This window comes from Amblyomma mixtum, chromosome 3 (assembly GCF_055824585.1).
Source record: "Amblyomma mixtum isolate Tamu chromosome 3, ASM5582458v1, whole genome shotgun sequence".
In the NCBI taxonomy this organism is placed as follows: Eukaryota; Metazoa; Arthropoda; class Arachnida; order Ixodida; family Ixodidae; genus Amblyomma; species Amblyomma mixtum.
This window is the reverse complement of record NC_143014.1, coordinates 233,940,834-233,954,737: the sequence shown is the minus strand read 5'-3', so window position 1 is coordinate 233,954,737 and position 13,904 is coordinate 233,940,834. Positions and strand designations below refer to the sequence as shown.

Genomic DNA, 13,904 nt, shown 5'->3' with positions numbered 1-13,904 from the left:
CGGCGCTTGTCTTGTGGGCTCACACTCAGGCTGCGCCTTTCGCGCAGCTTGACTGCAATCTTTCCAGTTCACTGACGATCAGCTGCCCAGGGGATTGGCAAAACTATAGACAGCGGGAGTTAGAGCATCTTCTTCTTGTCGTGACGAAAGAAAGAGAACTGGATATCTTAGCGGCTATGCGAGGGGGACACAGTGTGACTGGCTTTGAAGGTTTTTTTATCTGTCGTCATGGTTAACACGGAAAATATGGCATATTTGATTCAAAAAGATTTTTCTGTACGCCACGGAAAGCCTGGTCATAAGCAACGGAATGCTAACGCAAAACTGCGAACTAAGGGCGGCGTGCAATACCTCTAAAAATGTCTGCTTCCAGCCTGCGAGCTGGAGGGCCAGCTAGCGAAGTAGAAATTATCACATTTAGAAACTGCATAGCGTAATTGCAGAGGACTACGGGCGAAGAAAACAGAAGACAGACGGCGTTTTTCAAGCAGTCTTTACTGCATCCAAGGTAGCCTATATACCTGTCAATTAAAAAAAAACACCTTCGAAACAAAGCTCCTCGGCATTTTTTAAGGTGGCTCCTGGGCTCTCTCTCAGCAGCAACTTCAGCATTTTCGTTTGCGATGGGGTCCGCCGCAGATATCCTCGTCCTTCGCATCTGGCTGCTAGCGCACACTGCAACCCCTCAGCTGGAGGATTGGCCGTCCCCGGCTTTGTGCCAGCTTCCTGATATCCCAGAAGCGACGTGACATCCTTCTTCCCCTCCACGGTGGTAACCTCAGCCTCCTTGGTGCCAGTCTTGCAGTGTTTGAAGACCATCCTGGCTGGAGATCCGAAAGGAATAAATGAGATTGAATTAATGAATCCGATCTTGATAGCTGCGGCACACAGGCCACGTGACCCACTTGAAGGGTGCACGGTCAAATGTTCAAAGAAATCCCCTAAGACGGAGTAGATATCTAGCAATGGAGTAATTACTCACTAACATCCACGCAAGCACAGCCATGCGGCTACAAAAGACAGCTATACAGCTTCTACAGAAACTTCGTGGTTCAAGAAAAGTTAGTCCGTGTTTGGGGTTCCAACCCTCGACGGTGAGGAATTTTTCTTTCACTACGAAGTTTCAGTGGAAGCTGCATAACTTTCTTTTTTAGCCCCATGACGGCAGTTGGGTGGATACGTGGATTACTTCCTTATTATGGAAGGGTGTATGTGTGCGTGTAAATCTGTTCGAGTGCTGTCTTCTGCGTTGTGAGTCAGGAATACATCTACGCTACGTTTCCAACGAATTACTGCCTGCGAAATATGGATAAGCACAGTGGTTGGATGCACTAGTTTTCTAAAAAGCGACTGCACTTTTTCCCCGCCAGGAGAGCCGAGTTATAGGTTACTGGAAGTCAGGGACGACGAGGCATTTGGCGATTGGTGGCGGACCAGAACATGATGTCGCACAAACGGAAGTGAGCCAACTTCTACCGTAAGAGATGCTTGCCTGTTGGCCGGCGGCCGAAGTGCACCCGGGGCGATTCAGAGAGCGAGCAGCACTACACGATTGCTATACACCTTAGTGCCCAAAAAATTATTTTCATCTTCATTTTGCCGTAACCTCTCCTCTCCTTATTTGGTTTGCATATAATAAACATTTAGTGCACCGCCTTTCAAATGTCGCGAGGCTCGCTCAATGGCCTCAAGCTTTCGCTGAACATCGCCTTCCACCGCAGTCAAAGCAAATGATCTACGAGTGTGTGCCAAGATTCAAGAATACGACTGTTCGTGATGAACTTACCGTGGTGGTCGCGCGGAGGGTAGTTGATGGCTACGCCTGGCTGGGTGCGCTCCCGTGGGAACACAGCTTGCCGCGTCATCGGAGGGCCCCGAGCCAGATACTGGGGCCGGGGATCGCCACCAGTTCCCTGTCCTCCTCGACCCAGAGCTCCGGGCCGGCGATCACCACCAGTCCCCTGTGCTAAGGGTTGGCTGCGGCGACGTAAGATCTGGACGAGGATGTGCTCGACCTCCGGGACGGGGTGGTAGACCAGTGCCCTCTCAGAAGGAGAAGACTGCGCATGGGGATTGATAGAACCTTTGCGCCTGCGGGTTTGGGAAGCGTCTGGGTGGCACTCATCCTCCCAGTAGTTGTTCGGATGGCACATCCTTGAAGCACGGCAGAGCTGGTTCTCGAATCAGCGGCTTTAACTGTGACGCAGTGTTTGGAAAGCGCTGGAGCCCTGGGAGAGCAACCTTGCACAGGCCTATAACCGCGCGCGTGTTCGTTTTCATCGGCTTCGTTTTCTCTTTTTGGCGCGTGTTCGCGAGAAATAACATTCGCTAGATTTACCACTATATTAATGATTAGCAACTCTTAAAATTCAGTGCATGCCGCATAAAGATGAAAGAGGCGCTAAATGGTTTGGTTTACTTTATGGGGCTTAACGTCTGGATCGAAAATAAATGAATAGCAAAGGAAGACCCTACTGAACAGGTCTCCTCAACTGAATGCTTGCATTCAAACAGCGCGCGCCTGAAACCGAAATCGCAAGTTTCGCAACCAGCCGCTGGGTGCGCTACAGCCAATTGGGCAGCAGGGTTCTTTAGGAGTGTCCGGTATTTATGAATCCCTTTCTTTATGCTGCTGCATTCGGAAAGACGCTGTGGTTCGACACGCAGAGCACACAGCACGCGAAGAAGCGGTGCTCCGTATACCTAAGTTGTTACGTCCTTTATTGCTGGTGGCAGGGTACAGACTGGCGGGAAAGCCGCCAACACGTGACACATGGTAGCTCAGGGTTGCTTGGCCCTAAAGATTGTCCCGCTATAACACTCCTCCCCCCTACGTCACGAAGTCCTTCAGATACGCAGGGCGGCTGCGTTGGCGCTGTGGTCGCTGGACTTGAAGGGAAGCACTCGCTTCACGGTCCTCACCACAGGAAGCAGATTCGGTACTGGGCGCTGCAGCCTCCTCCAGTCTTTCTCCTTGGTCCCGTCTTCCAGGGTCCTCTAGGCTTGAAGGAATGCCAAGCCCGGAACACCCTGCCGGAGAAGCAACCAGCGGTTCCTCCTCTTCACACATCCCAGAAGCGAAACTGTCCAATGCGTAGCTGGCAGAACGACTTCTGAGTTGGTCAACATGACGTCTCCATCGACGACCGTCCTTGGTGACGACCAAGTACGACACTGGTCCTGTGACAGCATCCACAATGCCCGGCAACCACTTGGGCCCATAGAGATAGTTGCGCACAAACACTCGATCCCCCACATCAAACAGTCGCACTGCCTGGCTACGGCGCTGCATCACCTGCTCTTGTTTCTGCTGCACACTGGACTGCAGGTCAGGATGCAGACGCTCTAACACAGTTGAAAGTTTCCTGCCCATTAGCAATTCGGCCGGGCTCTTGCCTGTTGTAGCATGAGGCAGGATATGCTGGGTCATTAAAAACCTAGCCAGACGTGTGTCGATATCGCCTCCAACCATTCGCTTGAGTACTCCCTTGGTTTCGCGCACCATGCGTTCTGCTTGACCATTCGAAGAAGGGTGATATGGGGCAACGGTCACATGTCGGATTTGATTCCGGCACATGAAGTCTCTGAACTCCTCCGAACAAAAGGCAGTGCCATTATCAGAAACAACAGTTTCTGGAATGCCATGGGTAGCAAAAAGGAAACGAAGCTTCGCACAAACTGTAGCTGTCGACATGGAATTCATCCGGCACACTTCCAACCACTTTGAGTGAGAGTCCACCACAATGAGGAAAACTTTGCCTTGGAAGGGCCCAGCAAAATCGATGTGTAGTCTTGTCCAAGGACGCTTGGTGAATTCCCAAGGGTGAATCTTTGCAGCTGCTGGCGCAGACCTGGATTCCTGACAACGTGCACAGTCTCTCACCTTCTGCTCAACATCTCTGTCGATTCCTGGCCACCACACGGCTCCTCTGGCAAGCCCCTTCATCTTGACAATTCCTGGATGAGCTGTGTGAAGAATGTCCATGACATACGGTCGAGCTGGCTCTGGAATGACCACACGACTGCCCCACAGCAAACAACCTTGGTACACCGACAGTTCATGCTTGCGGCTCACAAACGCTGCAAACTCTTCTGGCAGCTTACCCTCTGGCCACCCATGCTGCACCCAATTGCAGACTCTAGCCAACAGCTTATCCCTTGACGTGAATCTTGCCACCTTCCTAGAGTTCCATGCTACTTCCGGCGCCATTTCCAGCATCCCTACTTCCCCAAGACGCTGCTCCTCTTCCTCTGCCCTACTGGCTCTCAGTGGTAAACGACTGAATGCATCAGCATTGGAAAGCTTCTCCGCTGGTCGATACTCAATTTCATAGTCATAAGCCGATAACATGAGGGTCCAACGCAGCATCCGTGGTGATAGCACCTGGGGAATGGGCTTGGCATGGTGCAACAGTCCTAAGAGGGGTTTGTGGTCTGTCACAATTTTGAAATGTCTCCCATATAGAAACTGATGATACTTCTTTATGCCAAAGCCGATGGCGAGCGCTTCTCGGTCTGTCTGGGCATAATTCCGTTCTGCCGCACTCATAGTTCTCGACGCATATGCAACCGGTCTCTCGCTGCCATCTTCGCACACATGACTCAACACAGCACCCAGTCCGTACGGGGATGCGTCACAGGCCAGCACTAGGGGTTTGTTGACATCATAGTGCACCAGAACATGTGATGACTGTAGCAGATCTTTCGCCTGGCGAAATGCTTCCGCCTCAGCTTCCATCCAACGCCACTCGCGACCCTTGTCCAACAGCCGGTACAGTGGCTCCAAGGCATGAGCTGCTCCTTTAAGAAACTTGTTGTAAAAGTTCAGAGCTCCTAAAAAGGCTTGAAGTTCCTTTTTGCATGTCGGCTCTGGGGCCTTGTGAATAGCACGCACCTTGTCTTCTGTCGGCTGCACACCTGCAGAGTTCACACGGAATCCCAAGTAACACACTTCCTCAACACCAAATTGACATTTGTCAAACTTTAGTCGCAGACCGTCTTCATGAATTCTTTTGAGCACTTCTTGTAAACGAGCATTGTGCTGCACCTCATCCTTTCCACCGATCAAGATGTCATCCAAGAACACAAGAACACCATCAATTCCATGCAACAGTTCTTCCATGTACCTCTGAAAGATAGCCACTGCCACTGCCACGCCAAATTGAAGACGGGTTACGCGGAACAGTCCCCGATGTGTTGTAACCGTCAACAAGTCAGCTGTTTCTTCATCAACAGTCTTCTGTTGATACGCCTGTCCGAGGTCTAGCCTTGAAAACTTCGAGCAACCTGCCAGCCTGGCAAACAGCTGCTCCGGTGTCGGCAGGGGATACGTCTCCCACTGCACTACACGATTGACTGTGCTCTTGTAGTCCCCACAGATCCTTATCGATCCATCTTTTTTGACAACTGGAACGACAGGTGTTGCCCACTTCGAGTGCCGCACAGGCTGGAAAATGCCTTGGCTCACCAACTTGTCCAGTGCTTCGTCCACCTTCGGTCTCAATGCAAACGGTACTTGTCGTGGCTTCAGAAATCGCGGCGGAGCTGCCGGGTTCACCTCTATGCGTACAGGAGGCCCTTTACTTGTCCCAAGTCCAGGCTCAAAGACTGAAGAATACTTCTTGAGCAAGGCTGTTGTTCCCCTACTGCCAGTTCGACTCGGCTCGTACACACTGTGAACACCACTCAGACTTATTCCCAAAGACTTGAACCAGTCCCGACCGAGAAGTCCGATACTAGCACCCTTAACCACCACCAATCGCAGGCGATGTTCCTGCCCCTTGAATTCCACCTTCACGGTCAGTTCACCCAACACTCGTAGTTCCTTGTTATTGTAAGCTCGGAGATGAAGAGTACTTGGGCGCAACGCCCTTTTCGATATTCGCAGCTTCTGCATAGTCCGGTCGTTGATGACTGAACACACTGCACCAGAGTCCACCTCCATCTCTAGGGGACTTCCGTTGACGCGCACTTCCACTCTCACGGCTGGCTCTTCACCAGACAGCACGAACACGTCGTAAACGTCCGACGCAGCATTCTTGTGACGGCCTCCACTGGCCCGTTTTTTGTTCTGAGAGTTGGGTTCAGCCGAAGCGCGAGCTGCCGCCTTCCTCCTGCATGCTCTCACTATGTGCCCTCGTTGCTTGCAGAAGTGGCACTGCATATTCATGAATGGGCAACTGCTTGGCGAATGCGCACCCTTGCAGCGGAAACATACGCTTGTGCTTCCAGGCGAACCAGCCTGCTTATGGGTACCCTCCTTGGCTGTCACTGGCGCAGAGACCTTCGCAACACACGGGTCGAAACGCTGCCCGCTCACGCTGCCAACTTCACACGATGCGGCACTGCCGCGAATTTGCTCGGTCTGTCGCTGCGCAGATTCCATTGCAATGGCTTTCTCCCGAGCTGTCGCAAACGTAAGCTCCGGCTCCGCCAGCAACCGACGCTGAAGGGTCTCGCTTCGCACCCCGCACACTAGCCGGTCGCGCAACATGTCATCGAGCGACGCACCGAAATCGCAGTGTTCCGAGAGACGTCGCAATTCTGCGATGTAGTCGGCAATTGACTCACCGGGCTGCTGTTGACGTGTGCCAAACTTGAAACGCTGTACTGTCACCGACGGTCGCGGCGAGAAGTGGTTTGAGAGACGCCTGACGATCTCATCGTAGGCCACGGCCGACGGCGCATCCGGAGAACAAAGGGAGCGAACGATGGCATACGTTGCTGGGCCGCAAACGCTGCAGAGCGTTGCTCGCTTCTTCTCGTTACCGTCGATGTCGTTTGCTTGAAAGAAAAATTCGAGGCGCTCCAAATACAAGGGCCAAGACGTCGCCTCTGTTGGAACGAATTCCCCAATCGTGCCCAGCGCAGTTGCCATTTTTACCTCGTCGCCAATTATATGTTACGTCCTTTATTGCTGGTGGCAGGGTACAGACTGGCGGGAAAGCCGCCAACACGTGACACATGGTAGCTCAGGGTTGCTTGGCCCTAAAGATTGTCCCGCTATAACATAAGTGGAAAAGTGTGAACTGCTCTGCTCGTATCTCACTGCAACGGTACTGTGTTACAGTCGGTTTGGTAGTGTGGTGTGCCCTTGCCACTGAAAGACTATACCAGCCAGAAAGGTGTCTTATAACGCCTCTATGGGAAGTGTTGGATGTTATTTTCGGATGATCGCCTGATAGCTTCTAAAAAAAATGCATGCTCCATAGTGAATTCCGCTTTTTTTTTTGTCTTCTGGGGCCTACAGACGGAATAAATTATTATGCTTTGGGTTGACTGTACATAGTGAAATAGTGCATGCGGATTGTTTGTGGCTGTGGTGCTGAAATCACTTCAATGAACGTGCGCTGGGCAGTGATTTGAAGAATACATATGCTTTCTAACCGTCTATATATTTGGGAATGCTTTGATAATGATTAAGTCTATCTCCATATCCATCGCAAACACGAGCTCTACGCTATAGACATACTCCTAAGCACTGAAAATTGAAACTGAGAAATATTTTGTGCCCACTGAGTTTTATAGATGTTATGTTCATGGGATACCACCTTCATATATTGCCTTATTATCGTAGATGTGAGAAGAGGGTGTTGAATACGACTTCTCTTGGCCCTGTACAAAATCCCGGATGCTCTGGGGCTATTTCTATTTGTGTGATTGGCATAGAGCAGTCTGTAATAAGGTCATTTGTTTTATTCACCTTCCTTCATAGCATACAGGAAGATATGGTTGCTTGAACATTTCCTGTTCCCACAAGGTCAATGTTCGCATTTGATCATTTTCCCGTACCTCTCCTCGCTTTCCTATTGTGTGAACGCAGTAATGTATGTATCATCTGGTCTGCGTACGTTTTGATAGTATTGATGAAAATAACCGTCCCCCATATACTCTAAAAGGCAGACGCGATTTCAGCTGGAAAATGCAGAGCCATTTAAAGCAATCTTACGCCACAAATGCACCGCACGTAAATAGGATATCCTCTGCACATGTAACTTGTCTCGCGGGTAAGTTCAGCCACTTCTTATTCGGTCACTGTTCAGAGCCTTAGATTGTGTCCTGGTTTGTAAATAATGAGCCGATTTTAAAAAAAAATTCCACTGCTGTTTTTTTAAACCACAATGCATCGCTCGTAAACTCGCGAGCAGATAACGAGTCGCAAACAAAAAGCTATGAATACACCACAAATGCACCACTCGATCTTTAAGAGAAATTATGGCCTTGCGGATGCATTAACTCGTTGAAATTCGACGTTACACACGAAGCGAGGGATAAGGGCGAAAACACAACGAAGGCTGACAGCCGAAACATGAGTATGAGTATGAGTATGAGTATGAGTGCACACCAGAGGTGTGTCTCAAGTTTCTGCGCTTTCGCCACCCCTTTTCAATATGCGGATCCGCGACATTCCTCTACACCATAACGTTGTAGTTTATATTTACACAGACGACATGGCCTTTTTTCCCTCTGCAACAGATATTCATTTGTATATCGTTCTTTAAAGGCTTAACTCAGTGCACTCAAGGTTTCGCTGGAAAACATTAATTCGGTTTTAAATGTGCAGAACAGTAGTATGCTAATTTTTTAATCTAACATGCCTTTATATATCTCGCTACACTATCCCTCGGACAACATACCAAAGGAAAAATCTCGGAGGTATCTAGGCGTTACTCGCGATGTTACAATACCGTTACCGTTAGAATACCGTTAGAAAGGTGAGCGTGCCCTCGGTAGGCTACTACGGGTAAGTATTAGGAAATTTGTCATGCGCCCGGACGCGCTTCCCCTTCTTTACAAAGACTATGTCAGACCAATTTTGGAATTTGGTTGCATACTCTTTCCCCGCTCCTCTAAATATAGGCTTCATTCGTTGTTGCTGTTTCTAGCGGAGTTTATGGCTCTTGAGCTGGCTGCATTGAAAATTCCCTCACAAAGTTTCTCATGTGATATTCCCCTCATATTGTCCCTCGGTTTTTTTTGTGCTGGAGTACACGAGGGGCGGTCCTTTGAGCAGCTCACTAAAGTCTTTTCTTCCTGGATGAATGAAAGAGGTATGCTATATTTGGGTTCGAGGTCACTGGGGTATTTTTCGAAATGATGGACCAGACTTCTTGACAAAATCAGTTCTCAAAGCACCTGTCTGCTGTAGCGTCCCCAATCTCATCTTTTCCGGAACGTCTCGTTCTAATTGTTTTCAGTATATAACCGACACATGCGACGATCCCTTGCTTTAGACCGCTGACTACCAATATCACATGTACCCATGCAAGGCTCGTGTGTTCAAATCCCGGTAGTGTAGATAGCGATGACTGTCACGCGGTGCAGGATGTACCGCTTAAATTTTTACTTATGTAGATGAGGGTTCAGTTCCAAACGTTTTGCCTGGCTTGTGGAGATGTAGAAACTTTGGAGCATTTCCTAGTCTCTTGCCGGAGGTTTGCGCACCAGAGAAAGACGCATCTAGAAATTCCTATTACAAAATTGGGACTCACTTTGCGGGCCCCGCTTCTTCTCTACTTCTGTACGAGCGCAGACGTTTTGCACTGCATCAAGTTTGAGAACCCCTCCACGATCACAAAATAGCTACCGGCAGATTCCCTTGCTAATTGTATCAAAAACTGCACTTTTTAAAAGATCTGTCCGTAATTTTGATGTATTCAATTCTCTGATCTTGTCACCCATTTTTTTACCTCGTTAATTAATCTTTAACTTATTACTCAAAGCACAACCATTAGCTTGGCAGCTGTTTACCCTCTTTTCTTGGCCCTCCTCTCTGAACCTTCGCCTATCCCCCGTCGTGGGTATGTGCCACGTCACTAAGGCAGCAACAACAACCGAAACATGCAGTTTGTAGACTACACTGATTGTGTGTTATTTCGTCGCCTTTGTCTGGTGCGTCGCACGAAACCTGGAGGTTTTCTAAGTTTTTTTTTCGCTAAAAAGAAAGGCTATGAGAGCACGAGACTATTTTTAGTTTTGACATCAATCTTTAGTTCGCCTCATTATTCATAGAAATCACTGGCTTCGCAGCATAGGGCACGATGTTTTGAACGCGCGCGCTTCTAGGCAAGCAGCGCTAACACTCCACACATACCTTGTAGCCTTCGTTTGATCTTCACCGAACTGCAGGCACCGTGGCACCCGCAGACAGCTAAGCGACCCACGATAACTGCGCAGGAGGGACGCTTATTGACCGCAGCCGATATCCTGTGGCTTACAAGCTGCTGTCTTAGCTGATGATTGGACAGTTGTGTTCGACCATCGCGAGTGGTTTACTGCAGGTACAAAATGTGCTTCCACAAGACATTACATTTCCTCTGATGGAACCATAAGAAGCTTAAGCCGCTTAAGCAGCTTAAGCAGCTTAAGAAGCTGCGGCCGTCAGACATGGCAAATAAAGAAACGGATTTTATTGTAACTGTAACCCACATAACACATATTGTGTATCTAGCCTTGTTCACGTTTTTTTTTTGGTACGCATGTCATAGTACTTTTGTCACCTCCCAGTTTGGAATCTTAGCTTGACAGGCATTGTGGGTGAAGATTTCGGGATGTTGTATTGCGGAAAATTTCATTTTTATTCAAAAGTTGGAAATTTGTAATTTTGTCGTAGTTGCGTAAATTTGAATTTTGAAGCGATTGGTTGACCACTGACTTTTAAACACTCATATAGAGGCATTCTGCGAGTGAGTAACACAGAGGCTCAAGTGTTCAAGCATATCCAAGGATTATTCTCAGAAATGTTTTACTTTACAATAAATGTAAATTTTTCAATTATCTCAAGTAAGCTTATAGTCGCGAAAATTTCCGCCTTCCAAATTTCCTTCCTCCTGCGCAGAGTTGCTGGTTTAGCGCTCCCTGCAGTCAGTCAGTGGTGCAGTAAGTTTATGTTACTATACCATCATGGTTTAATATGCATCATGTGTTAAGTCAATATTTAATGGTGCTACAGAGCCTTTCTTATCAAAACTCTCTGCTGGCAAACTGTCGCAAGTTATGGTGAGCCAACTCAGTACACCGCTGCGGACCGCCGAAAAAGACTTATTCTTTGCACTCGCCCCAATGAATACAGGTGCACCCCGAAAAGAGCCCTCCATTAATACGATTTAATGAGTGGGGACATAGTATTAGGTTCCTTTACTAGAGCATGATGACTTCCAGACAACTTTACATTGATTAGTTAGCTACCTCTTCTAACACATACATTCCGACAGCGCAGATGCAAGCATGAAAGCAACACCGGTGCTGAACAAAATGTTCACGTATGGAGGCTTCTCTAAAGCGTACAATCGGTAATGAGCGGAGGAAAGCAACGCCACTGAAAATTTAATAACACAATCTGGCGGGCTAGTTGGTGCGAATCCATACGATTTCAGCAGCGCGAACACGGTTAGGAAAAAACAGACAGAAAGGGGGACAGGACAGAGCGCTGAACTATCAACTTTATTTCAAGAATGACCAAGACCCCGCTCTTAAATACACACGCCACAGAAAAGCCCACCTGGGGGATCTATCTAAGCACAACACAATCAGAGCGCGAACGAGTATATTATCACTTTTCCCCGGTTATCAAGGATACAAAGAGCATGAGTACTAACAAAGAAAAGACTAAAAACCGGTGAAAGACATGTAAAAAGCATGAAACAACAGGGCTGAGGGTGCATGAAGGTCTGAAGAAAACACAAGCAAAAAGGCTAAACACACAGGAAAGACATTGCTACAACACGATGGGATAACAAGGCCGAGGAAGCGGAGGTTGTTAGGTGAAATGGCGAAAAACAACTGCTAAAAAAGTTAACTAAGGATGAACGCCAACAACTAACACGGCTAAAACGTCAGAAACCATGTAAAAGATGCCTCTAAAACGGGAGAAATCAAATAAAACCAGAAAGATAAGCGACTTCTTTTTCGGACAGGGAGATTGAAGGAGTGCTCACACAACCTTCCCTAGACTTCCTGATGTAGGCAGCTTCAACAATTTCGCGCGTCAACTGGTTTTTATGCTTTTTTAGCACAGATGTTCTTTTGAAACGGGGAACACATGTCTTTCCTGTGTTTTTAGCCTTTTTGCTTGTGTTTTCTTCAGACCTTCATGCACCCTCAGCCCTGTTGTTTCATGCTTTTTACATGTCTTTCACCGGTTTTTAGTCTTTTCTTTGTTAGTACTCATGCTCTTTGTATCCTTGATAACCGGGGAAAAGTGATAATATACTCGTTCGCGCTCTGATTGTGTTGTGCTTAGATAGATCCCCCAGGTGGGCGTTTCTGTGGCGTGTGTATTTAAGAGCGGGGTCTTGGTCATTCTTGAAATAAAGTTGATAGTTCAGCGCTCTGTCCTGTCCCCCTTTCTGTCTGTTTTTTCCTAACCGTGTTCGCGCTGCTGAAATCATACTGAAAATTTGCAGCCTCGCCAGGCGCAAGCGGCCCAAAGCACGCATAAGACCGTGGGTGGCCCTGTATTGACGCGAAAATTGGACGAGAACTGGAACTTCATTCTGTCACGGTGCACTGGATTTGAACGCCGCTGGCAGGACCGAAAAGGCGTGCACACTTAGCGGGCACGACGCACTGTTGGCGAAAATATTGTTTATGGGGCACGATTTTTTAGCGCGTCCCTTTAGTCCCAAAGGGGTGTTTATAACTGTTCGCGCTAATATTTCCTGTGGCACAACCGTGCATCCTTTAATTAGTTACTCTTTCAGACCAGTCGTCGGTAAGAGAAACGTCAGCATTGCTCCTTGAGATTGCCATGGATCCTAGACAGTTCAGCTTGCAATGTTATGCATGGAAGGAGGTTAACTGCAGTGAACGGTAGTCCTGAATATAGGCTCCCTTGCATGGTGAGCACAAAAACTCTCTAACCACTGAGCCACCGCGGCGACAACGACATGCCGTTCAGCTGAAAGAGAAGCGGCTGATGGCAGGGCACCTACAGCCTTGGAAGCAGCCAGAGAGGCCATGCGCGCAGGTCGGTTCGATGAGTGGAAGCAGATGAAGGCTGTGGCCCTTTGAGCAGCGAAAAAATTTCGCCAAAACTCGAGTACAGCCACAATCAATGTGGTGCTCTAGCACCTGCAACGCGTTCCCTGAGGTTCGTCTATGTCATGCTTCCACACTAGGAGCAGTCACAAAGCCACCCACAGTCCAGGGTCCTTGGGTTTGAATTTTATAGTGAGGTCAGTGCAGAATATTGTAAGGTATTGTATGGAAATATTGAAGGGGATTGTCCAGTTTTGCGACACGTAGAAGTATATTTCTCTTAAATTATGTCTTTTGCTAGCATTTAATGGTTAAGACTGTATTGGTAAATCAATGTGGAACGTTTTTGAAGATAAAGAAAACGTTAGTAGCAAAGAAATGCAAGCGTTTCGAGGAGAGATCTGTGGACATACTGACTGTGGCAGTACAATCTTACCATATATGAAAAAATTACGTCCATGAGAAACTTAGTGGTGAAAAATGCTGTAGTCCGGAATTTCCGGTTATGTTCCCCACAATACTAAATTTTCATCAGCACCACCTACATCTACTCTCGACAACCAGACTACATATTTTTTGTCTCTTTCCAGATGATGAGATGGAAAGTGGAAATTTCAGCGACATAGATCTCAATAACATTGTTGTCACATTTTCTTCTCGATGTCAAGACTGTGTGTGCCCAACAGCACTGCGGAGAACGGTGCAGTTTTTTCACACGGTAATTTTAAAAAAGGCTGCCACACTCCCGACTCGTGAGGCCAAGCAGGAGGTTTTTACGGCCAACCCTGTGCTCGATGACGTCACAAGTTTGAATGCCGCGTGGGGCAGACGACGACGACAATGCACACAACTAACTAGGCATGGCCTTTACCGATAATGCTCAAGACGACAAAGCTCGAAGAAATACAGGTGGGTTGGACTGTACA

At 48.1% G+C, this 13,904-nt stretch overlaps 1 protein-coding gene across 1 annotated transcript; it reads right to left on the bottom strand.

Annotated features, from left to right (window-relative positions):
- Positions 1–605: 605 nt before the first annotated feature.
- LOC149354043 (uncharacterized) lies at positions 606–2,153 on the bottom strand. Its single transcript, XM_089575914.1, is given in 3 exon segments — positions 606–686; positions 688–824; positions 1,787–2,153. Coding segments are annotated over 3 exon segments (585 nt in total).
- Positions 2,154–13,904: the final 11,751 nt, after the last annotated feature.